The 26,537-nt window shown below is 46.5% G+C and overlaps 1 protein-coding gene across 1 annotated transcript; it reads right to left on the bottom strand.

Annotated features, from left to right (window-relative positions):
- Positions 1 to 1,357: 1,357 nt before the first annotated feature.
- On the bottom strand, positions 1,358 to 7,755 carry LOC146009758 (uncharacterized). The gene is made up of 4 exons (XM_083150219.1): positions 7,735 to 7,755; positions 3,984 to 3,999; positions 2,680 to 2,952; positions 1,358 to 1,470 (listed from the first exon to the last, which is right to left on the bottom strand). The coding sequence occupies exons 1-4, from the start codon at positions 7,753 to 7,755 to the stop codon at positions 1,358 to 1,360; spliced, it is 423 nt and encodes a 140-aa protein (XP_083006345.1).
- Between the last annotated feature and the right edge of the window lie 18,782 nt (positions 7,756 to 26,537).

Raw genomic sequence — 26,537 nt, 5'->3', positions numbered from 1 at the left:
AATATTATAGCAAAGAGCATGTTGTCTTTTATCGTTGCACATTTGTCTTGCTTAAATATCTTGATAGTTGACTTTTACAACAGACAGCTCCATTTACAAAAACGCCATGATGAATGTTTGCTGTGCTTAGAAAAGACAGCTTTTATCCTTTGTATCTTTTCTTTGTGGGTTCTTGCACAGAATTTAAAGTGTACCAGCCATTAGAGCCCACTATTTTATGGGCTAGCCTAGCAATTCTTTTAGGAAATAATGACATCAATGAGGCATGAGACAGAATGGGCCTAATGCCTCAATGATGCCAGTATTTTATAGATAATTAACAACTGTATGTGCGTTTGCAATGTCTGTGAAGATTTTGTGTCTCCTAAAAAAAAAGCAACATACATTCCTGCATGCAGATAGAAATACATGTGGAATAAATATACTGTTTGTGAATCAACCGGAATGTCCAGCAGACTCCTGTTCACTAGGGAGTTCTCCCCGACTCCCCAGAGAGCAGTGTAATCTCCCATAATCAGCCTTCTTCACTATAGCTGTACATCACGTCATTGTTACAGCATAGTTGCCTGAAATAATAGCAATCTCCTCCTCATTAGTCTAGCAATCTCCCTCATTTCAACTATATCACATTACACCGTTACATTTTTGGGAAAAAAGGAATGAGAGACAGATGCATTTACATTGTATCATCAGCACCATTTCTCAGCACTTAAGCAAGTATAGTAGCTCTTACTAAGGGCCTTATTCTGATCGGTGCGGATATTCCCGAATTCTTACGGTGCGGGCCGCACGCCACGCTGTGCGGCAGCGTGCGGGCATCGTCCGTAGAAACGCCCACGTGTCCTCCGCATTCGGACGGACTCACTCTTTAAGAACAGGGCGTGTTTACGGACGACATACAAACCATGCGTGTGCGGGGGAAACACTCCGATTCTGCACGGTCTGACCGCGTATGCACGGCCTTCCCGCGTCAGAACGGACGCGAACCGGCCACTACGCACAGATGCGGTGTACTTCCGCAAACAACAAGACTACTGTTATCTGAGTTCCCAAATAGATCACATGACACACTTATGCAATTATCAAACCACTTTGAGAAGAGATTGTTGCTCCTGGTCATCTGTTATTTAGCTAATTGATCCTTAAACACTTACAAGCACTATACATTAACCCTAACATTCCCTATGTGGATAAAAATGTTATCTACCCTTTTGCTGTGTACATATCTAAACATCCACATGTTTGTGTTTTAAATGCTTTTTATACTTTTAATGTTAAATACTAAAATAACACACAGACAACTTCTTAAACAACGGCAAACTTTTATTACAAAAAAAAAAAAACAAATGGACCAACATCAGTCGTCCAGCAGCAGGACACAGAGGTCCTCCACATGAGCGGTCATCCGCCTCAGGTCCTCCCTTAAGCTCATGAGAGCTCCTCTTACTCCCTGGGGTGGCTCCTGGTAATCTGTGTGCATGAGAAAGGGGGTACAACATTAATTATGCTACTCACGTACACCTTGTACAGTCAATCCTAAGTACCTACACCATGAGAAATCATACATACCAAAAAAGCCTTATCCACTCTTGTATGTAATGTCATCAAATATATGATCATGATGCTGCCACCACACACACACACACTTGTGTGACATATACATTTCACAATCCAAATGTCACGGACCCACCGGTCGCCTGCTCCGATACGTCAATCTCAGCAGCTCCGGCCGTGACTGGGGTTCACTTTGGACTCTCGGGTCCTTTACTTGAGGTACACTGCCACCAGCCAAAACCTGATTTTAGCACTTGAAACTGCGCAAGGGGCGGCTTGGCTCGCACCTGACCGCACAATACAATATACAAATGGTAACACGCTGGAGCGTTCTCTTCTGAGGCTAATGAGTCTTAAGAACACAGAACCAGAACTGAGAATATGTATTATTTATTCCTAGAAATACTACAGAGCTTTAGAAAATAGTTACAAGATTTTACAATGAGTTTAAAATCTATATATCAAAAACACAACCACACTTGAGGATCACTCACACTTGTCCTGACCAAAGACTCCTCACTCAACTCAAAACATACACCCACTACAACATGCCACATTGACCCATACATATATACCTGCATGTTACTGCTTAATAGCTAAACTGCATGATAGATAGATAGAATAGATAGAATATATAGAATAGATAGAATAGATACCACAGGAAAATGCTAGGCTACTCCCTCTTCCCATTACTTCATGATTCCTTGTCACATTTGCCACATAGGTGAAAGTGCAGCACTAATCCGCTTCCATACACCAAACAATTTATAAGGTCAATCCATCATACATAATACCTTACAAAAATACATGACAACAACACGGGCACACTGGCTAGAGGGGTGCCCATGCAAACTGCCCACTTGGGACTCCTGTATAAATCAGGCCTGCCCATATTCCATTGATGTTTTATTGTTGCTTCTATACAAAGACCCACCATAAATAAACACTCATCACCTACATGAGCATTTAGATTGCACGTTTGCAGCATGGCCCTATAAGACCAAAGTGTGTCTGTTGTTTCCCATTTTTTGGGACTACTCTTTACTATATTATAGGAAAATTGAATCAGCTGTGCGACATAACAAACTGTACCTAACTCAGTAATGAAGCATTATGTCTACTTACCCCTGCCAGGCAGCTCCACCAGGTCCTCATCCTCCACATTGGGAGGTGGTGGCACATCGTTGAGGGGTAGGGGCACCTCCTCCTCCTCCACTTCGACCTCCTGGCCGACCTCCTGTGCCTCCTCCATGTCCTCCTCTGAGACAAAATTCTGGGCCTGTGTGGCCTCCTCAATGGCCACCTCCTGGGAGGCCTCCTCACTGGCCACCTCCTGTCTGTCCGCCTCTCTGCCCACCTCCTGGGCCTCCTCACGGGCCTGTCTGGCTCTCTCCCGCGCTGTGGGTTAAACAAACAAAATGGGTGAGTGTCATTTGACTTTGAAATTACTCTAACAAGTACATCTCATAACCACATTATATATGTGTTATATATCACACATATAGTATATGGCTTTTCTATGTCATAAACACCCAATTGACCTCATGTAATATTAATATTAAATAATGTTAAAATGCAAACACTCACTGGCCTAGATGCACTAGCCTTTAAAAGTGATACAATGTAGAGTGATAAACACGCAGCCAATCAGATCATTCCTGTCATGTCACAGACTGTAGTTGTAAAATGCCAGGTAGGAGCTGATTGGCTGCCTGTTTGTTACTCTCCATATGAACAATTTTGAAGCAGACCGAATCCTGGCCACTGTCATTTATTTGTGTTTTGCGAAAATACTTACAGCGCTGCAGACGCCGCCTCAGAGCCTGCAGACACTCCGGCTCCCGCCTCCGCAGGTCGGACCATCGCCTCTCCAGTTGGGCGATGGTCCTCCGCACATGAGTGCGGGCGAATATGCGGCGCCGGGCCGCAACATATGCCCGGCGCTTATCCCTATTGGAGATGAAGGGGCCTGCCTGCCCCAGTCTCCGTTCCATAACTGCCACCAGCGAGAGCAGCTCCGCAGTGGAGAATGGTAGTGCTCGCTGGTAGGCAGCCATTTTAGGAATGGCACTAATCAAACAATCATGTGCTGTCATTGGTTGGTCAGAGTGATATTTGGTATTAACTTTATTGTTCATTTTAACACTAACAGCGTGTATGCGCCCGAACATACGGCTAACCCATTGCATCGCACCCCCATCCTAAACACACAGTCTAAACTAAGATGTAAACACATTATATATAATCTATAACATTCACCAAACATGGGTATAAGCACCAGGTGAAATAGTCTGCATCACTAGACACTTACACCTAACTCAACAAGGTACTAAACAGCTATTTTATAATGAAAGCTATGCAACAGAAACATAGCAAATAGTGGCAGACCTTTTCCCAAAATTAGGCCATGGTGCCATGTGTACACTTACCTTCTACTGGGCCATACTACAGAGGTGGAATGAACATTAGCTAGAATCCTGGCTAATTTTGGAGTGCTTTCACATGTGATTTGGATGCTAGCACTGATTACTTGTGGCTAAGTGGTGGACTGGATTGACATATGGAATGGGTAGTGTCAGTTGTACTACATAGCAAACAAGTGCACAGTACAGAAGTACATTCAAATATACATTTCATGTCTGACCTCAGTTTTATTTGGTCATTGGTGTTGGAATCTGCATTTAGCTAATAAATAAGACTTACTGAGTTTGCCAGGTTTTTTGGAAATATTTTTCAACACCAAGGGGCGGGCCGTATGCGCCGCACGGAACGCAGGTTGCAGCTGATTAACGCCAATTACAGAAATTGTATTTAAAGTTGTCCTAGAGAGGCAAACACTTGTTGCAAACATGCCAGGCTCAGACTCAGAGGAAGACCAGGTGGTGCAGAATCTTTTGTCCCGCATGGAGGCCAACATCACCTATGTCCCCCTCAACCCAGAGCACCCTGATGGCCCATCAACATCAGGCCAATCAGCAGCTGGGCCATCCTCAGCATCAGCAGAATCATTGGGAACACAGCAGGTGGATTCCCAACAGAGTAGCCAGCCCAGCACTTCAGGTACAGCAACCGGTGGCCGTGGCAGTGGCAGTGCCCGTGCCAGTGGCCGTGCCCGTGGCCGCAGTGGGGCAACAGAGGAACCAACCACAAGAAACATGGCATATGAACCGCGGGAGCTTGACATCCTGGTGACCCGGGCACGTGATTTAATAGAGTGCCCAGCGGTGAAGTTGACACACACAAGGAGATGGAAGATCTGGGAGGAGATAACGGCGGAGATTAATGCAGTGGCTCCACAAGTTCGTCAGACGGAGCACGTTAAGAAGAGGCAAGTACATGTGTGTTACATTTGAGTAGTACAAGTCCAGTAATGTTTACATTCAATATTAGATGGAGTTGGTCAATGGGTGTTCACGTTGCTTGGAGGCACAGACATGTTGGCCATGACATAGAATTGATAGTTATTGGAGGGTGACTGTTTTTGTATGTTCTAAGGGTTGGTTTGAAAAATGAATATAATGTAAGTTTGTTGTCAGTAGGCACATGTTGTATTATGTTTCAGATTGCAATGGGTGCTACAGCAAACATGAGGAGTTACATGTATTAATATGTACACTTTGATTGCAGGTGGCACGACTTCAAAGGCAACCTCAAGAAGAAATTGACCCAGCGGTGGGAACACAGCCACACCTCTGGGGCTGGCCCCATGCCATCCAAGCTGGAGCTCACCCCCCTGGAAGAGATGGCCCAGTGCTGTATTGCAGTGGAGGAGATCCGGGGGGTGAGCACTATAGACAGCGAGTCCCCAGCGGAAGTGATGGCTTCTACGCTTGAAGGTAATTATTTGCCAGGCCATAAGTAGATGTTTAACATTTGGCATGGAATGTGTGGTAATTGGTAATTTCTCGTTCAACAGCATCCCCACCGCTTGGTCCAGATTCTCTTGAGGAGGCCGTGGAGTCTGTGCCACCTGGCCCCAGTAGCAGGCCCGTGCAGCAGCCGCCGGGATTGTCCGCGGCTGAATTGTCCATGTGGGGCCGTGTGCTGGATAGTATTGTGCAGCAGGGAGAGTCGGCATTCCAGCGGGTGCGTAGGGCCGAGGAGGTGCTGCAGGGTTTGACCACCAGCCAGCAGAGTATTGCTGAGAGCCTGCAGGCTATGAGTGCCAGCCAGCAAGCTATGAGTACCAGCCATCAAGCTATTGCTGCTAGCCTGCAGGTGCTGGCTGATCAAGCCCTGCGGCAAAATGACCTCCTCCTCCGCCATAATGAACTTATGGTGGAGCTAGTTACCAGCAATAGGGCCCTAATGTCACCCGCTTCGGGTGCAATAGCAACACCATCACTCCCTGCTGCCAGAGGGGGAAGAAGATCCACCCCCTCACCAGCATGTGCTCCACATGAGGCACCATCTGACTCTGGCCGTGGCCGAGGCCGAAGAGCTGCTGCACGTGGCAAGGAGCCTGCCAGGGGCAAACGTGCCCGCAAATGAACTTGTGTCCCCATTAATCTCCACCGTTATGTCTTCCCAAATCTTCCATTGAGCTGTGTGTGTCAGCATCCTCTGTCCAAATCCGTGCCCAGGGTCACCACTTTTGCCCGCGGTTCAAATGTCATGTTTGGTTCCCCTGTTGCCCTGTTTCGGCTACCATTACTGTGTGCTGTACTTGAAGTGTTGGTGCTGTACTTTTGTTGTGAAGCCACCTGATGTGTTCCCAATGATTCTGCTGTGGCTATTTATTCTATATTATGTATTTTTTGTCCTGGTATGGTACCATTTGTTTTGTTATGTGTTTGAAATTTTTCCCAAAGTTTCATTAATAAATGTTATTTTGGCCCCCCAAATGTCTGTATTAATTGATACATGCAGAAGTGACATGTCTATTAGTATTATTAATATTAAGTTGTGTTCATTATTTGCAGTGTAAAAGTGTGTGACAAGTGCAGCATGTAATGTTCCCTTTAAGCTGCAATGCTTCCAATTGTAGCAGTGAGAAGCGTGTAATTAACAAGTAATGGGTAAAGTATGTGATTGTATTGGGTTCAGGTGACATTGGTTGAGGTGCGTCCGTCCTGATTAGGTGTTCCGATTGCCTAGCGCATGACCGAGTGGTGTCCGCAAAGCAAGAGTAACCTTTTGGACACCGCACATTTCTTCCCTTTTTGTTCGCGTGCATTCGGCGTGCTGTCCGAATGCACGCCTACCCAAATATGTGTACTCCCCCGTGTCCGCCCATGTTTCCGCCCAGTTTAGCCCACTTTGAAACTACGCCCCTGTGTCATTCCGCATGACGCCCATAACACACCCATATTGCCCGAATGATTGCGGTGCACATTTCTGTACGGGATTAGTGAGAACAAGTACGGAGACCATGCGTGGCACATGCGCGTCGCGTTCTCCACGCATGCGCAGACGGCTAAAAAACGCCATCCGAAAGAATTCGGAAAAGTCCGCACCGATCAGAATAAGGGCCTAACTGCTTTGGGCTCATCTACATTTGTATATAAGTCATTTTCAAAAATTCCTCTCAGATGTAGCAGTACACACCAATGCTTCTAGGTGCCACATTCATAATCTCTTTTCACAATCTCTCCATATATGGAACTAGACACACCCTTCGGGTGGAGTATGACACGCCCCTCAATGGGGCGCTGTGCGAAATTCTATTACCAACTATAATCTCCCTGAAACTAGTTTTCAAAAGTAGGCAAGTATGTGTTACAGTACTTATGCTGTGGTGGGGGCATGCCAATGTGTATCGTACAGTATCACCATGTTTCCTGCACTTTTAAAACTTTGGTAAGTAGCAAATACAGGCCCTTATTCTGGTTGATTCGGCCTGGCGCGAACTCGCATTGGGACCGATGTTTTTGCATATATGCGCAGCAACATTTCTGCGCATGTGTATACGTTGGGAGCGTGCAAACTTGGTGCAAAATCTGTTCGCCTGCCTTTTAAGCGGGGAATGGAGAAGGGCGTGGGGTGCCGGCTGGAGCCATTAGCATATGTGAATGCCCAGTGTTTCATGGGTGTTCCCATGAAAACACTCCGAATACACATGCTAATGCATTCGTGACGCACGTGCGGGGGGCGTACAGCTGACATAATTGGATGTCCGCTGTCCGACCTGTTCCCTGGAATTCTACATGCATATGTACAAGTGGTCTGGACCACCCTTACATATGCGTGCGCCTTCACCATCGTCGACCATAGAAAGATGGGGGAGGTTCCCGTTAGCATGCCAATGGATGTTTATGAAAAACACCCATTTGCATGCCAGGCCAACGAACCCAGCGTGTGAAGGGGGTGCAGGCGTACCACCATTCGCAGGATGGGTTCTGGATGACTCATAAGGGTGCGAATTTGCGTCCGGGTGAGTCAACAAGAAGAAGGGCCACTGTACATCCTTAAAGGTCAGAAGTGTAGGACAGCATTTATCAAGCCAATAAATGTTACAAAAATAGAGAGAGAGAGAGAGATAGAGATCAGGTCCTAGACTTTTCCCTTGAATTAAACCTTATACTGTGCTGCTGGACAGATCCTCTCTGGAGACTGACCATACCCTTATACATGGGCCCCTACTGCTGCATTCCCCCAGTGGGCAAAAATATTCAATGAAGAATATAATCAGGCGCCTAGACAAGGGCTGGTTTTCAAAAAGCAGCTGCTAAAAGTGGGGATAGTCAGTCCCTACTAAAAAGACAAGGACACAAAAACACACAGACAAGGTGTGTAACAGCGCTTATGACAAAAAATTGAAAATACGCGGGTGATTGATAATTGATGATAGAAATAACCTTTACTAAAAAAGCATAAAATGAATCACTATACAATCATATATAACAACAATAATAAAATGAATAAGATAATGAAACTTTCACTCTCTCAGGATGGGTAATAGGACATTTTTGATATGCCTAAGTGGAAGAAATGCCAAAAAAGTTAAGTGCACTTTACCACCTTTAGAGTTGTTTCACCGCTAACAGGTGAATTCCTATCCCTGAATGGGCTCAGTCCTCACTAGTGGTATGGAATTCTTTTTGCAGCCGCTGGAGGAGAGTAAATAGAGTGACCCAATGGGCTGGAACTTAGCTTCCTCTCACACAGGTGACCAAGGAAGAAAAAAGCCATCGGAGGAGTCCAGAATAGGGGTCCCAAGTTGGAGCTGGGGGTAATGGAAATGAGGCAAAAGTCTGTCAAAGTCCACAATAAGCAATAGTAATTTCCATAAATGTTGTAAAATCCTGGAGGTGAAAGGCTGAAAGCTACTGACGCGTTTCGCTACCTACTGTAGCTTCATCAAAAGGCACCTGCAAATAAAAGTCAGAGGGGATGTGTCTTCGTTACACATCCCCTCACATGGTTGCGAGAGAAAACAGCGAAGGGGGGTATTCGGTGGGACGGTGACACAGGTGCTTGGTAAGCTGCGAGCTTTGCAGCTTACCGAGCTAATCAGAATCATCATCCATGATCATACGCATGACCACTCGATTGAATTTGCAGTCCAGCAATCAGATCTGAATCCCCCCCCCATGTCTATGTGCACAATAATATGGTATGCCATACTCAACAATATCCATCATGTGAGCAAACTGATACAGGCATCTTTTATGCAGCTACATGTGGCTGTCACCTTGCTAAAGAAACCCAGATATTCCCTCACCTGCGACAGTAACACCATATCAACGTCAAAGGAAGTGTGCCGAGAGATGAATATCGAGGCAATGCTTAAACAGAAGTGGTTGCAAACCACAAACTGGCACTTTGTAAATGAGGTGCTAGATGATCCTATTACTGGTGCGCTGTACTTAGGAAAATGGAAAACCCTTTTAATATGGCAGTGAATACAATCCCTCTGTCCACATGATCCCAGATCCTGTTACATGTTAATGATAAATTTGGAGCGCTCCTCAACCTCTCCAACATGGCAAAACAAGAGTTCTTAGAACAGTGTCAGACCGGGAGAAGGGTTCTAACCCTTGAAGGACAGCCAGATATTGATGGCAGGGAACTTGCAGTAGAAATTTCCCACAATTTGTGTTAAAAAAATGTATGGAACTGTTTACTGCATGCATGTCCAAACTATGGCCCTCCAGCTGTTGTGAAACTACAAGTCCCATCATGCCTTGCCACAGTTTTGCTATTAAGAAAACTATGGCAAGGCACGCTGGGATGAGTAGTTTCTCAACAGCTGGAGGACCACAGTTTGTACATGACTGGTACTGCATAAGAATCTCTGCCACTCGTCCTGTTACAGTGCCTGTTATTAAAGGGAGCTTCTCTAAGCTCAAACTGAATAAAACCAACCTGAGCTGTACTATGGAGAAAGAACATCTCTGAGGAGATTCCATCATTAGTGTTCATTGTTATCTCACAACAACAGCAGTCGTCTAGATGAGCAAGGCTCTACGACAGCGGTTCCCAAGCTTTTTTCTCTCCCCTACCCCTGGATTAGGCTTTCTATTTCTGAGTACCCCATCGTGTTATAAATCACCCCCACCCATCCCTCCACACAAAAAGTTTGTTTTATTAGGTAGTAATGTTCTTAGGTTACCTGCAGTCCTCTGGTATATTTAGCTGTAGTGTCTTTATAATGGACATGTGTACACCCTACACATCATTACCACTACATATGTATTTAGCGTCATACACAGATATTGGTCGCATACAGTACTGTAAGCTCCCCAGATTACCAGGTAGGCTGCAGCCAGAGCAGTAGAGAGCCTAGCAGGGCCCCAAATTAGTGTAAGGCGTACCCTCGCAGGGCTTGCCATGCTTCGGACAGTGTGCCTCGTTCTGCTCAATTGTAGTCCATGCGCGTGGGGCGGCGGTGCGGCCTATTAGCAATTGGGAACGCTAAGAATTTCATGGGTTGATGACGCACAGGGGGGGGGGGGGACACTTTGCTGACCCACCCTATTCCTTCACAATGTGCATGCAGATGCTCTAAGCAGACTTAGATATGCTTGCACATTTCGCATCATTCGATGTTCGTAGGTGTGGGTGTTCTCCCGCAGCCTGCGAATGGATGTTTATGTAAAACATCCATTCCCAGCCAGTCTATACTAACGTGCTTTGTGAATGGTGGGCCGGCGTACCACCGTTCGCAAGGCGGGGTTTGGTTGACTCGCAAAAATGCGAATTCACATCCGAGCGAATCAACCAGAAAAACCCCCTTAGTTCTCTACAGTGCGCAGGACAGTTGGAAATATGAAGCCAGAGGGTCCTGAATTCTGAGCATATGTATGTAAGGCCCCTGGCTGGAGCCTTGGAACAGTACTTGCTTAGTTGCTTTCATTCCTCGGAGCCTGGCTGTTTCTTATTATATGAGCCTATTGTCCTAAGCATTTCAGAATGCACTATAAACGTAATGCAAAATCTGCCTACAGAGATTTTATCCTTTTACTTGTAGTAGATAAATCACTGCTGCGGGTTTCATTACAGATTTTATGATGAGATTTGCTGATGTATATGGCATTTTGTTGAGCCATCATTAATGAAGTAGACCAAGTGTTTGTTTTTCTTAAAATCTAAACCCTGTGACAGTTTTAGGGCTGTGGATATTACTTAATGCTCCATTTAGCGGTCCCCAGGCTAGACAGCATAGCAGCTTGCAGTGAAACAGGTTTTAAACTATCATCGAACATCCATTTTTACTATTTCAGGGGACTAGACAACGCTGGTGTAAAATCCAGAAATTGAGGGAGAACTTGAAAAAAAAAGTAAAAATAGACTGGACTGGCCTGAAACCAGTGGGATGAGACTTGGACACTGAGCTGAGACCAGTGGGACAAAGTTTGGACCCCAGTCTAGAACATGTGGTACAGGGCACAAGGCTGTACCTATTGCTTGTGGTCACAAGGAACAAGTATCTACAATAAAGAATGAATGTTGAGGTGAATGTTTAGGTGCACAGAGAGTCTGTGCATGCTGCAGGTTTTGAGGGACAATGCAATGGCAATTTGACAGCACCTCAGGAAGTCCCGTATAGGTACTGCTTGCTGTGTAATGATTGAAGCCAATGTGGAATCTAGGTTTTCATTGGAAATGCAGTGGTCAGCTTAACGTAACTGCACCTTTGGTCTAGAGCAGTGGTTCCCAACCTGTGGTACGTGTACCCCTGGGGGTACGCGTCCACCCACTCGGGGGTATGCGGCGGCCCGGCCTGTAGTCAGACAGGTTGCTGGAGGGGAGGAGAGTGCATTGCGCATCTCTCCTACCCCTCAGTGTGCTTCCCTGTGACTAGCCGCCCGTCCGCCAAACAGAGCTTGCATGCGGGCCGGCAGCCAATCAGGAGCCGGCCCGCGAACTTTGATTGGCGGGCAGCCCAGTCACAGTGAAGGAGAGATACGCAGTGTGCTGTACTCTCCTTCCCTTAGAGAAGCAACGGCGGTAGCTGCATGGCAGGGGGCCACTGGACTGTCCTCTCCCCAGCAGCAGCGTCAATGGTGAGTGTGCTGCTGCTGGGAAATACTATGGAGGCATTGCTGGCACTGTGGGGGCATACCATATTGCTGGCACTTTGGGGCATACTTGTTACTGGCACTGTGGGGCATTGCTGGCACTGTGGGGCATACTTGTTACTGGCACTGTGGGGCATTACTGGCACTGTGGGGCGTACTTGTTGCTGGCACTGTGGGGCATTGCTGGCACTGTGGGGCGTACTTGTTGCTGGCACTGTGGGGCATTGCTGGCACTGTGGGGCATTCTTGTTACTGGCACTGTGGGGCATTACTGGCACTGTGGGGTGTACTTGTTGCTGGCACTGTAGGGCATTGCTGGCACTGTGGGGCATACTTGTTGCTGGCACTGTGGGACAATGCTGGCACTGTGGGGCATACTTGTTGCTGGCACTGTGGGGCATTGCTGGCACTGTGGGGCATACTTGTTGCTGGCACTGTGGGGCATTGCTGGCACTGTGGAGCATACTTGTTGCTGGCATTGTTGGCACTATGGGCGCATACCCAGTACCATGGGGGTCATACCTGGCACCGTGGTGGCATTCCCGTTTCTGGCACTGTGGGGGCATACCTGGCACCATTGGAGCATATGTGTATCTGGCACTTTTGGGGGCATATGTGTATCTGGCACTATTGGAAGGCTAACGTGATCCGTTGGAATGTCTGTTGCTTCAGTAATAGAGATTTGACAGTGTTCTGTTTTTTTATATGCTGTCCGCAGAATGGGCTTATCTTATATTGTGGTCAAGTGGTTGCACTTTTTTTTTTTCTCGTCATTGCCAGTATGACTTGCCCCTGTTAAGCCACACCCTTCAAATGAGGCCACACCCCTTTTAGGCCACACCCCTAAATATTTCACGAGGGGGTACTCATAAATGAAAAGCCTAATCAAGGGATACGGGAGACAAAAAAGGTTGGGAACCACTGGTCTAGAGCTAGCAGAAATCTATGCATGAAAGACACCAGCCATACAAACACATGATGCAGAAGCCAGTGGGCAGACAGTAAGCCAACAGTAGTGGTCAGCCAATGGTGGGTCCCCAGCACACCACGGAGAAAACTTGACAGTGCCTGGTTATGATATGTACTGTAAGTGTGAAGGTCTGTGGCTGGAGTCTCTGGATGGTGGTGTGACAATGAGAATCTGTTCAACTAATGTGGGGTTTTTTACATGTGGAAGTGAAACCAGTGGCATACCTCCCAACTGTCACGATTACAGCGGGCAGGGCAGGCGACAGGGGGGGTCAAGGGGGACACCTGTACCGGGCCCCAAGCTTGTGAGGGGCCCCAAAGTTCTGACGGGCTGTAAGCATAGCTGCGGCAGTGCCTAGAAATGGTTTATAAAGGCACCCACCTGGATTCCTGTAAGGGTACTTACCCAGACACCCCTCCAGTATTAGTGAATATTAATTGTGTCTTTTGCAATAATAAAAAAACACATTCAATAAGCGGTATACAAAAAATGTTCTGCTCAAGGGGGCGTTGTTAGGGGGCCCCAGAGATATCAGTGTACCGGGCCCCAAGATTTCTGTTGCCAGCCCTGACAGCAGGACAGTCCCGATTTTCGGGTCCTGTCCCGCTGTCCCACCCACGGCAGGCATTGTCCCACTGCGGGGGGTGGCATTTGGGAGACCCCCCAATCTAGTAGAATAGACGCTGTGCGCATGCACACAGCGTCTATTCTCGTATGAAAATGAGGTCGCGGCTAATTAGCATAAACCGCAACCTAATTTGCATACGCCCGCCCCCTTTTCAGGCGCTCACGCGAGTGTCCCTATTTCTACAGGTCAGAAGTTGGGAGGTATGCAGTGGCAACCATTCATTTCATGCTGCAGATATTATAATTAACATATACACGGTCACCAGTCCCATAGCTGTACATCAGAAAAAGGCTCCTATTCCCTGTAAGCAGGGCTATTTTTCAGCAGGCTCCAGCAGGAACTGAGGCCCTTATTCTAGTTCACTCTTTCTGACAAAGTATTTCTTAGATGGACAAAACCATGTGCACTGCAGGTGAGGCAGGTGTTACTTGTGCAGAGATAATTAGATTTGGGTGGGGGTTTACTCCTGCCTCACCTGCAGTGCACATGGTTTTGTCCATCTAATGCTGTGTACACACGGGGGCGATAGGGGCTATAATCGCTGGGAATATGGTCGCAGGTGACCATATTGCCAGTGATGGAAGTGTGAACCGGCGATAAATCGCCAGGTGCGCGCTCACGTTTTCTGCCCCATTGTAATCACTGGTCGCAGGAGCTTGCTCCTGCGACCAGCTAATTACCTCTGCGGCTCCCCCAGCAGAGGTTCCTTTTCATCAGCGACCATCTCTGGTCGCCGATGAAAAGGAGACACTGAGCAATATATTGCTCAGCAATATATTGCAAGCAATATATTGCTAGCAATATATTGCAAGCAATATATCTCCCCCCCCCCCCCCCCCCCGTGTGTACGCACCTTAAGAAATATTTTGTCAGAAAGAGTGAACTAGAATAAGGGCCTCAGTTCCTGCTGGAGCCTACTGAAAAATAGCCCTGCCTGTAAGCATGACTCACGCAGAGTATCATGGTGGCTATGCGGGATCACATTGCTATTTCCCAGTCATAGCCCTAAAATGCCCTATTTTATGAAAAAACTAATCTAGCCAAGTTCTATCCATAGTATTGGCAGGGCTTAAAGTGGTCATGCTGAGGTGGGGAAACTAATGCCCCTTTCAGACCGCACTTTTAAAACGGTAAATTGCCGTTTTTTTACCGTTTTAAAACGGTAATGTGTGCGGTCTGAAAGGTCCAGTCCCACTTAACCGGTTAGAAAATGCCGTTTTTTCTAACCGGTTAAAATGCAGGGTCCTACCCGTTTCTGAACCGGTATTTTAGCGCAAAAATCGGCTCAGAAACGGTATTTAGGACCCAGCCAATGAGCTGGGTCCTAAATTCAGCACAGTGAATACTTAATGAGCGCTCATTAAGTATTCACAGCACTGGAGTCCCCCCCGCGCGTGTCGACACCCCCTGCGCGCGTGTCGACGCCCCCCCCGCGCGTGTCGACGGCCCCCCCGCGTGTCGACCCCCCCGCGCGTGTCGGCGCCCCCCCCCCGTGTCGACTTACCCTGTGCCGGTATCTCCGTTGTGGTTCCCGGCACTGCAGCTCAGTATGCTCGGAAAGCACTTATGAAAAAAGTGTCTTTCAGAAAATGGCTGCCCCCCATACGGAAGACAGTTTTTTTAAACAGGGTTTCCTATGGGGCAGCCATTTTCTGGAAGACACTTTTTTCATAAGTGCTTTCCGAGCATACTGAGCTGCAGTCCACAACGGAGGTACCGGCACGGGGTAAGTCGACAGGGGGGGGGCGCCGACACGCGGGGTGGGGTGGGGGGGGCGTTGACACGCGCGGGGGGCGTCGACATGCGCGGGGGGCGTCGACATGCGCGGGGGGGCGTCGACATGCTCTCGGTCGACACGCGAGGGGGGGGGGGAGCTGCACGGAGGGGAGGGCTGAAGGCTGCACTGGCTTTGACCCTGTATTTGGAAAGTTTCCAAAAACGGGTCTGCCAGTGTCAAAAAATCGGCACTTAAACGGTAATATACCGTTTAAGTGCTGCGGTGTGAAAGGGGTTTTATCTGGCAGACCCGTTTTTGGAAACGTTTCCAAATACAGGGTCAAAGCCAGTTATGCGGTCTGAAAGCAGCATAATTTCTCTATGCCACCTAATTACCCCTCACCCCATTAGGCAGAGACAGGGCCAGTGGTAGGGTTTTTAGCATCCCCCTGCAAATTAGAATGCTTTTCTGTGAGAATTACAGTGCAGGTTCAATGTTGAGGTTAAAATGTTCAACCTCACCATTAGTGGTGGTAGAACTCAGTTCCACCCGGCTCCCCCTCACTTTAACCCCTTAGTATAGGCATATATGCCAAATTATCTATTTGCTTCCACAGTAAGAGATGTTCAGCTCAGAATCAGACCCTAAGTGTCGAACAAAGAAAAGGGGGAAGATGTAGGTCAGTGCACTACCTGCGAAGCCCGCGAGGGGATGCGTATAGCTGTGAAGGTATCCGCTTCCGCTCGCGACGCTTCGGGCTCGGTGGCTCGCTGCTCTCGCCACACTTTCTATTCTCAACTCCACGCCGACGTGGATAGTGGGGGTATGAAAAGGTCGTAGGACGCGTACCGCCGGCCAACGCGGGATCGCTGCGCTCGCCACGCTTCGGGTTGACGTTGATGGTGAGGTGGCGTTAACAATTGGGGGGGCCATTTAACACTTCAGGGTGGGTATTTGGGGTCTGTGGGCCATTTAACATTGTTCCCTATGTGAAATCGGGTCAATTGGACCATTTAACATTGTTCCCTATGTAAAATCGCGGTAATCGCGTCGGTCGCATCGCATGCGATTTTGTGGCCGCATGCGATGCGACAGACGCAATTTTTTTGCTTGCGATGCCTAAGATCAATATCGTGGGCGCCGTTCTAGGAAACAAGTACCGTTTTTTGCTGATAAAACTGTTAACCATCTGTTTACATCCCATAGAAACAGAATCCGCTTTATTGGCCAGGTATAATTGCATATACTAGGAATTAGATTTTGATTGCTGTGCAACAGCCATTTAGGTAACAGTTCAACAGTGACAGTACAGATATACATAACACATACAGGTATATGCTAGATGTATAGTAGGAAACAGAGTGCGCCCCTGGTATATAATTCCACCACCAAATCCGATATGAAGAACCGTAGTAATGTACAAATTACAGTTCAACAATTTTAATACATAATTTTAAAAACACAATATAAAAACACTTTTTTCATCTGTATGGAGTCAATAATTCGGTTCAACAAATACAAGGAAAAACCCAACACGTTTCGTCCTAAACGACTTCCTCAAGGGTAACATTCCATAGGCATACAGAACATGAGTATAAATGTTAACTCCAAATATCAAGTGTAAACTCAGAACATGGATTCTTTGCAGATCCTAATAGGTAGGTGCAAACCCGCATCAATTTCCATGTGGGTCCTTATTTAAAATCACAGGTTCTGGGGGGATTCGGACACAATCCTCAGAACGTCTCAGCAGGTGGGAAAGAAATAGTGAACCAAACTGCAGGTCTATGTAAGTATATATGCTAGATGTACCCTGGGGATTATATACGCAGGGAACATATATTTGATGGGGAGCCATCAGCGGCGCCACTGGTCATTGTAGCAGCTTGATAGGTATCAATATAAGCAGAGATAGCGCCTAGGCAGCCAACAGCAGCACCACTGGTCGTTGCAGTAGCCAGGTAGGTAACAGTATGCGCTGAGACAGTACAGATATAGATTGCTATGCAGGGGAGACACGGGGGTACATATGGCTGAGTGCACAGCTCCTAGGCAGCCATTAGTGGTGCCATCTTGATCATGTCGCTCGCAGGCAGCAGCAGAAGGGCTCAATAGATTCTACTATGAAAAGAAATCACTGTAGGTGTTTTGTGCAGATTTCATATTGTTCTGCATAAGACGTTAACTGGTTACTCTTCACCATTTAATGCAACTGATTTTGATAAGATAAAATATTATAAAATCAGGCACGCTCGCTTGTGTGGGCTGTTGTCTCAGTATTGTATTGCTTGACCCCATGCTATAACTCAATAGTTTATTTATTGGCTAGATTTGCACAAGGAATTCATTTGGTGTGTATCCATCAGAAAGTCTACAAGATCCCACAGTAAACTTCACCAAGAATAATAAAACATGGTGCACATTTCATCATTATGTTGTTATAACATTAACATGCCTGAAAAAGACGAATGAACTGTAGAACACTGACCTCTCCGAATGCCTAGTTCATAAACACAAGAAGTGTTTATTCTTTCTCCAGCGAGGTTTAATGGGCTATCCCAGTTAATGAATGTTTACAGAAGTTTAAGATGTGTCCATTCCTTGCTTTCGGAAAGTCAGCCAAAGTCCAATTTTTTAATAGGGGCCTGAAACATTTTATGCATATATGAGACTGTGTTACATGACCTGGTATTTATTCTGTAAGTCAGTCACTGGGAGTCGTAATGTGTATCCGTAAGAAATCTTGAATTTCAATTTTCTTTCTTGTTTATCTACAGTTATTCTTGAGGTTTAAATTCCTTGAGTTAAAGTTAGCATAAAATTTAGTATAATACTGCAATTGTAGTAAATGCTTTACTTTACAGATGGAGCAGCTCTCATTACAGACACCCTAGTGACAGAATCGCCAATCAACTCTGTGCGCCATCCAACAGAAGGGGCACGCATGCATGAGACGCTCGAGTCTCGGTTCTGTCGGAGCCGGCTGCCATCCTCCTCTGTCGCACCCTCTGCTGTCCCTGCCCATTTTCCTGAAGCTGAGACGGGCAGGGAATCTGTTCCCCGCCGCCATGCTGATGAGGGATGAGTGCCGGGGCTGCAGATTTAGATTCGTCGCCGAGATTTGGATTTGGTTTTGTCGAGTGGCGGTGAAAAGCTTTGGATTTGGATTTTTTTTAAAAATGGTCAAAAAAAATTTAGTACTTTAATAACATTCATTTCCAGCCCTTTCCAGACAATTTTGATCACTTTACACCTCACAATATTGTTTTCAGTGCAAAAGGTTGCACCGAGGTAGCTGGATAACTATGCTAAGCCACACAAGAATATACTATGGGTGCAGTATTGAATTTAATTTGCTTTCAATGCGCAGCTTGTACAACGCTGCTTGGAGGCCGAACAATCACACACCCACCTTCTGACAGTATATACTATGGGTGCAGTACACACAAAGGGCAGTATTCAATGACCATAATCGCGATGTGCAGCGAATCCTGTTTGGGATTCGCTGCACAGTCGCCATGTTCCGGAGGGCTGGGGCCCTCGCTGCCAGCCCTTGCTGACACACTATTCAATGAGGCAGGGGCTTGCTGCCCCTGTCGGCGAATGTTAACTCCTGCGGTGGAAGCCGCAGGGAGCCGGAGGACAGCGGCAGGCAGGGAGATGGAAGTCTCCCTGCCTGCCCCAGAATGTACGTGGAGGATAGGAGAGCTCCCCGGGACCCAGGCAGCACAAGCTGCCCCCCGGGAGAGCCAGCAGGGGACCGGGTATGCATTGCTCCCTATCATGCATATGTAATGATCGGGAGCAGTTAATATATGAATGTGTAATGAACGGCTCTCAGCTCACATGCTAAGTGATCTGGGAAATGTGAGCTGCCTGAGAACCAAGTTTGAAAACCACTAATTTGGCATGGCTGATGATAATCCTTAAACTCCTGTTTCCGACCTTTGCTTTTCCTGTAACCTGATTCTGCCGCCCCCAATTTTTGTTGCCTGTGCTCCAGTATGGCTCATGGTGATAAGTCTCTTGACCAAGGTCCAGGTCATCCAATGTAATCCAACTTTGTACTTTGAAACCCAGACAAAGAGCTGAGACTTGTGTATTGGACACAGTGGAGTCCATACCTTCTTTGTAGCCTAATGAAGGCCGCTGACATGTTGGATTTTGTATCTCTATTCTGTCCCACACCAATTCTAATGGTATAGTCAGCATCCAGACCACCCTGGAAAGAGTCGTGGCAGTATACTCTGGAAGAAATATGGATGCTGCTGGTAATCCTTCACCAAATGAACTACAAGAAGATCTGCTTGATAGAATGGAAAGACAAGAAGAGAAGAACCGGGACCATATAATGCAGTACTTGCAGACCCTTGTATAATGGGTCGGTGCTCTCCAGCCTACGAAGGCACTTTCAGCTATGTCTCTGGCATCTCTGACATCTAAATGGGGATACCAAAAGTTGTTGGGAGTTTTAGAAACAGGGCTCTTTACAATTTAAATTGCATGTTGCCAACTTCCTAGCTAGACCCTTGCGCTACCATTTAGTATGGGGCTGTTAGAATGGGTTGTCATTCCTGCCCCTGTCCCCTTGTTTTCAGTTTCCCTTGAATGTCATGAGCCCTTCCAAGTTGGGAGATTGCGGCTCTCTATTGAAGAGCATGAGAGGAGGTTTAGGAACAAAGTGTTCCTAAAATACATACAGTATCTAGTCATCACCAGTGTTCTCTCAATTGAGAACACTGGCCTTGAGAGATTGCTTAGCACACATCGCTGGTGCATTTCTGTGTGCTGAGAGATCTGTGCTGAGAGATCTGTGCTGAGAGATCTGTGCTGAGAGATCTGTGCAGAGAGATATGTGCTTTACTAGATCGTTCAGCACACTGCGCCAGCTATTCTTCAACATTTTATGAACTACAAAATTCAGGGACCTCCTGTTTCAGTATGTCAAGGTCTACCTAGACAACATTTTATTTGATGTCCAATTGTCAACATATGAGTAAGGTTTGGCCTGTCTTTGTGCCAGCTATACCGCAAGCTGGAGAATTGTATCTTTCAGCAAGGGAAGACTGCATTTTTGGGATTCATCATCTCTGGTTACAGTGTGAATGGATCCTAAGAAGCTCTCTGCAATTGTCAATTGGCATCGCCCAACCTTAATAAAATCATTCACTCCACACATTGCAGCCTTTCCTGTGTCATGCTCCACTCTGCTATCGCAACAAGGGAGCACTTCCTTGTAGCCCTCATGCCCAGATCAGACTATGGATGTGCATTCGGCCTTCTATTTCTGGGGACCCCATTTGTCGCAAAGCTGTTCTCTTTATCCCCTCTGCCAGCCTGTTTCTTACCAGCGAAAAAGGAGGGGAACCAACCGAGGTTAGTATGGAGCACTTACCAGGAGTTGTTTAGTCAAGACAGCAGCTGCTTAAGGGAGTAGTCAGCTCCCAAAAAAAGGAAAAAAATTGAATAAATAAAATGGAGCAGCGCTGATTTTACAATGTAATTTTGAATGGACCCAATTATATAGTCACCAATTTTAAGGGTATTGAGACCTGCTCTGATCCTGAGAAGAAGGTGTGGGGTAGTCCTTATTGGCCACCTGGTGGAATCCTGAAGCTGTTGTGACGGACTACAACAAACGATGGCATAGATGGAATTAGCCTGATCGGGAGTCCCACTGCTGCGAGTGGTCAGGTATCCAACGGTGTTTGTGGCATGGGACTTCCAAGGTTGTGGGCATCCGATCAGAAGAATTATGCAGGTGGGGCAGTCCTTTGGTGTAAAAGGGGTGAGTCCTTGAAGCAATTGGGGTCCAGACAAGTATTGCACCAACACGTTTCGCAGTGCTACTGACTGCTTTGTCAAGGTCATGACAAAGCAGTCAGCAGCACTGCGAAATGCGTGCAATACTTGTCTGGATCCACTGTCAACTCCTCAACATATAACAACTACTGTAGTTAGACATCACAGAACTTATGGCACAATACGTTTAATGGTTTGCAAATATATCACCTTCTTGTTTGTATTACAGTAACAGCAGAATTTGTACGCTAATGCGGAATATATCGTTTGATTTTAAAAAATACCTTACAATGAGTGTAAAGGTTCCATTGCCTTTACCGATTCCAATGTAGGTCTAGACTGTGAGAGACTCTTATCGGGAAGTTGGAAAGAAGAGTAAGCTGTTGACAGTACTAACAATAAATTCTTTATCTTCAGTTATAAATTACTTAAAGCTGTCATTGACTGTGACACAATGGAAAGTGTACTGTATCTAACAGGGCTGCAGTTCATCTTTCTTTATCTGAAGAACAGAATAAAGAATAAAGGTTTTTTTTTTTAATAAACCATCTGTTGCCAATAATACCATAGACTTGCGATAATAACACAGTATGACATATATATATAGTATACGCTTTCTAGCTGAACATAACACAAAACAACTCATGAAAAAAAGAACTTAGATTATTTCTTAGAAATGTTTAAGTATATTCTGTTGCCAAATTCTTTATAAATATGGCATAAATATCGGGAAGCTTGTCCAATACTGATTCATGAGCTATAAATTTGCTTCATCACACGTGCATCGGATTGGACCACAGTACAACTAGAGTCAATCATGTTAATACTAAATTATCATCTCTTTTCCAATTCAAAGAAAAATTATTGTTCTATTCTTTGCTGTATACTGGCAGGATATTCCTCAGAGAATGCTGGGGCAAACTGTACTTGCCTACATTTGAAAACTAGACTCAGGGAGATGGGATGCTGGCCTGAGTCAGAATGGATGCTTACCAACGGTTGGGATGCTGGCAGTCAGAATTCTGACACTGGTGAAAAGAATGGCGCCAGGATCCCAACTGTCAGCATCCCGGTCATAAATGTGCCAGGGAGGGTTAGGTTAGACTGCGGGGGAGAGTGGGTTAAGTTTAGGCACTAGAGGGAGCATTAGAGTTGGGCTGTAGGAGAAGGAAAATATTAGGTTTAGTCTGCGGGGAAGGGGGTATGGGTTAGGCTCTAAGAAAGGAGGGTTATGCACTAAGAGGGGAAGGTTAGAGTTATGCTGCAGGTCAGGGCAGGTTAGGGTTAGCATGTGTATCTAAAAGATGTCAAGATCCCGACTAGCAGGATTTTATTATTGGTCTTCTGATCGTAGGCATCCCAAGGCCTTGGATCCCAATACCATCTCATATATATTATAGTAGAATATGCTGTTTGGCGTGCCATCAAGTGGACGTGTCATACTACATTAAAAATGGCATGTCTACCTTTAAATGTCTAGACTTAAATAGTTGTGAAATATATTTCTATATAACATTGGTAGCAATTTATTTAGAGAGATTAGGTTCTGCATTCACAACCTCAGTGCTTGCACTTCCATCTCCAGCGCTCATCGTTGTAATTTCTTCAAGTTATCCGTTATATGCCGAGTTGGCCATCTTGAGTTACATAATTTCATCAGTTATCCGTTATATGCTGAGTGGGCAATCCTGAGTTACATTATTTCTTCAGTTATCCATAAATGCCGAGTGGGCCATCCTGAGTTACATTATTTCTTCAGTTATCCATAAATGCCGAGTGGGCCATCCTGAGTTACATTATTTCATCAGTTGTCCATTATATGCCGAGTTGGCCATCCTGAGTTACATTATTTCTTCAGTTATCCGTTATATGCCGAGTTGGCCATCCTGAGTTGAATTATTTCTTCAGTTTTCCGTTATCTGCCGAGTGGACCATCCTGAGTTACGGTACATTATTTCTACAGTTATCCGTTATATGCTGAGTGAGCCATCCTGTTACGTTATTTCTTCAAGTTATCTGTTAACTGCCGAGTGCGCCATCATTAATTCCGTCATCCACCAGTCATCCGTTTAAGCTAAGTGGCTATCCAGAATTGGCATCCTCTCTGAGAGGTCCTGTTTTCTGTCAACTGGTTCCGGTGAGCTCCAGCCTACAAATCTCTACCGCTGTCCAGGGTCACTGGGAGGCTTTCGTCTGGGTGCTGGGTGGATGCAGTGGGAATCCCTGGTGAACACCGCTGCCCAGTTAGACTCCGCTCCTCTGGCTGGGAGTTCAGACAATCTCCCAGAGCTGCCCACATATGCAAAGGCAGTATATATGGCCAGCTACACTCTCTCTACCTAGTCCGTCCATATCTGAGCAGCCATCTACGGGGGATCCACAACAACCCAACGTGACAGCCATATCCCTCCCCCACAATGATGATGAATTTTGAGGCCACCAAACAGCATCAGCTTGGCAAGTGTTATAAAGAAAATAGAGCTATTTGCTGTAGCCAGAAGCTACTATTAATAGAGCAGGTTCAGTGCACCAGGGCCCATGAGGACTAAGGGGCCCACTGCTGCCCTTGACACCCTCTTCCTGTCACCCACTATTTTTCCTTGTCACGTTCTGTCCCCCCCCCCTCCTCTCCCTGTCACCCTCTGCCTCTCCTTGCCACCCACTGCCATGTTGCATATTGTAAACTTGGTTTGGGGTGGAGGGGGGGGGGGTAATATTTTTGCACCTGGGCTCACCACCCACAAATTCTGCCACTTGCTGTAGCTATGGTATTTCAACCAAGCTAAGTTCTAGGAGTGACTCACTTTGCATAATCAAACTAGAAAGTTAACACATTTCTGGTATGCCGCTCAGTCTCCAAATAGCTGGCCGCCAGATATAATTTCCTTCCTAATAAATCCTGGAAGATTGTGCATTCTTTTCTTCCGGTATGGAGTATAATACTCCTGATTTCCCTGGCATATTTTAGACTGCCTGCATAGAATTACCACTGATGTGTTTACCAATATGTCAGCTACGTATGAAACCCAAAGGCTGCATGACAAGTCCTAATGCCTCACAGCTAAATCACACTCATTTGCTGGAGACGGTGTTATGAGATTAGGAACATAGTTTCCTTGGATTAATTCCCCTATTGCTGCTGAAGAACACAAAATAACCAGATATATCAAAGTTCCAAACAATTCATTAGACCGAGGATAATGTCCCATTTTGCAAGGAAATCACATTGCCAGCTGTCAGTTATGTTTATTCTTCCATTCCAGAGCACATTTTGCCATTTATTTACAGTGGGTTGTATCTAAGTATATAATCTCACATCTGTAATCTTGCAATGCATCACACTAATAATTTTGTGGTGCATTTACTGACTGACATTGCTTTAGCTTTTTCACTATTTAAATAGCACTGTAGTAAATGTGCTAGCCCCCGCTCCCCATATATAAAGTGGTAAATAAATAGGTGAATGCAGTGGTACAGCTGTTGTTTTGACTTCCTGGCTGCCTATTCTGGGGTGGGGCTGTCTCAGCTGAGGGTTGTCTCATGGGAAGATGTGTGGCCCTGATGTAACATCATTATCAGAGACAGTGCAGGGGAGAGGGAGATAGCAAGAGAGAGCAAAGGAGACAGGGAGATAGTGGGGGAGATTCTCTAAGAATCTCCGCCCCCCTTCGCCGCCCATCGCATATTTAATTATCGCATATGTTGTAACATATGCGATAATTAAGGCAAAGGACAGCTCTTGCGTTAAGAGCTGTCCTTTGCGGTGAGAGTCGCCGGGTCCCAGCAGGTCCCGGCGGCTCCCCCCTCCCTCACACACCCTGCGCTGCTGCTGCTGCGCCGGGCTCTCCTCCTCCCTGCACCCCGAAGAGGATCAGTGCAGGGAGGAGGGCACAGGTCCGGGCAGCACAGCTCGGAGGAGGGGGCGATGCGGGGCGGTGGGGGGTCGGCGCGGGGCGGCGCTGGGATGCGGTAGAAGCCCATTGGCTTCTATGGGGCATCGCCAGATTTTTCTGGCGATGCCCCCCGCTGCGTTAACCCGGCGGGGATGCTTACAGCATCCCAAAATGCGGTAAAAACCCCGATAACGGGGTTTTTACCGCATTTCTTGCATAGAGAATCTAAAGAGAGAAGCAGCAGGAAAGAGAGAGGCAGCAAGGGAGAGAGATGCAGTGAGAGAGTCAGAGGCAGCAGAGGAGAGAGGCTGTAGATAGTGAGAGTCCACAGTGGAGAGAGAAGTAGCAGGAAAGGGAGAGACAGCGGGGGGGAGAGATGCCATGGAGGAGTCAGAGGCCGCAGGAGAGAGAGGCCACAGGGGAGAGAGAGAGGCTGCAAGGGAGAGAGACAGGCTGCAGAGGAGCTGGAGATAGTGAGAGAGGCAGCAGGGGAGATAGCGAGAAAGACATCAGGGTAGATAGTGATAGAGGCCGAAGGGGGGAGAAAGAGGTCACAGGGGAGAGGGAGATATTGAGAGAGACAACTTGGGAGATATTGAGAGACACAGCAGGGTAGATGAAAGAGACTGCAGGGGGTACTTCTGTGCTCTGCAGCAAATTTCAGGTCCAGCCTTCTTCATCCTGTGAGGTGCCCATGGAAGCAGGAAACAGGTAGATTAAAGAGATGAGAGTGGGGGCAGAGCTACTGCAGAGCCATGACAGGAAGTTGATTTGTTGTGGGGGGGGGGGGGGGCATGAGGGGGGAAACATTCTATGGGGTTTATTCTAGTTCATTCTTTCTGACAAAATCCTTCTTAGATGGACAAAACCATGTGCACTGCAGGGGGGCAGATGTAACATGTGCAGATAGAATTAGATTTGGGTGAGTTATTTTGTTTCTGTGCAGGGAAAATACTGACTGCTTTATTTTACACTGCAATATAGATCTCACTTTGAAGAAAAACCCCACCCAAATCTAATTCTCTCTGCACAAGTTACATCTGCCCCCCTGCAGTGCACATGGTTTTGTCCATCTAAGAAGGATTTTGTCAGAAAGAATGAACTAGAATAACCCCCTATGAGAGGAGAGAGTGTGTGTGTGCGTGAACATGTGCAGAAATAGCCAGGAGCAAGCAGAGAATGTGTAAAAATAACATAGCATAAACTGGGTTCGGGGGTGAAGGAAGCCATCTCATAGTTGAATTTATGATTCCAGAAGTAGGTACAACTAGTGGAAATCCATAGTAGTCCGGATGAAGTGTGCTGTTATCAATCAAAGGCTTCAGATTTAAGCCACATAAAACCTGCTCTGGCGATTCTCCCATATTTGGATATGTAGCTCATTCCATGGGTAAATCTAATGTCCCTGCATGCAAAGGTATACAAGGGTTGTTAAACCCATAGTACAGAACAGAGATACATTTGGTATGGTTGTCTCCGCAGTGGAGATATTGGGAGTAGGGATGTTACG

This window comes from Crinia signifera, chromosome 6 (genome assembly GCF_055691185.1).
Source record: "Crinia signifera chromosome 6, ASM5569118v1, whole genome shotgun sequence".
Classification (NCBI taxonomy): Eukaryota; Metazoa; Chordata; class Amphibia; order Anura; family Myobatrachidae; genus Crinia; species Crinia signifera.
This window is presented reverse-complemented; position numbering and strand designations above follow the sequence as displayed.

Excerpts from the sequence above, each read along its gene's own strand:
- LOC146009758 (XM_083150219.1), bottom strand. The coding sequence starts at position 7,755 with ATGGTGAAGGCGCACGCATAT. Across the intron at positions 1,471-2,679 it reads GGTGGAGCTGCCTGGCAGGG|ATTACCAGGAGCCACCCCAG; the intron begins GTAAGTAGACAT and ends TCATGCACACAG.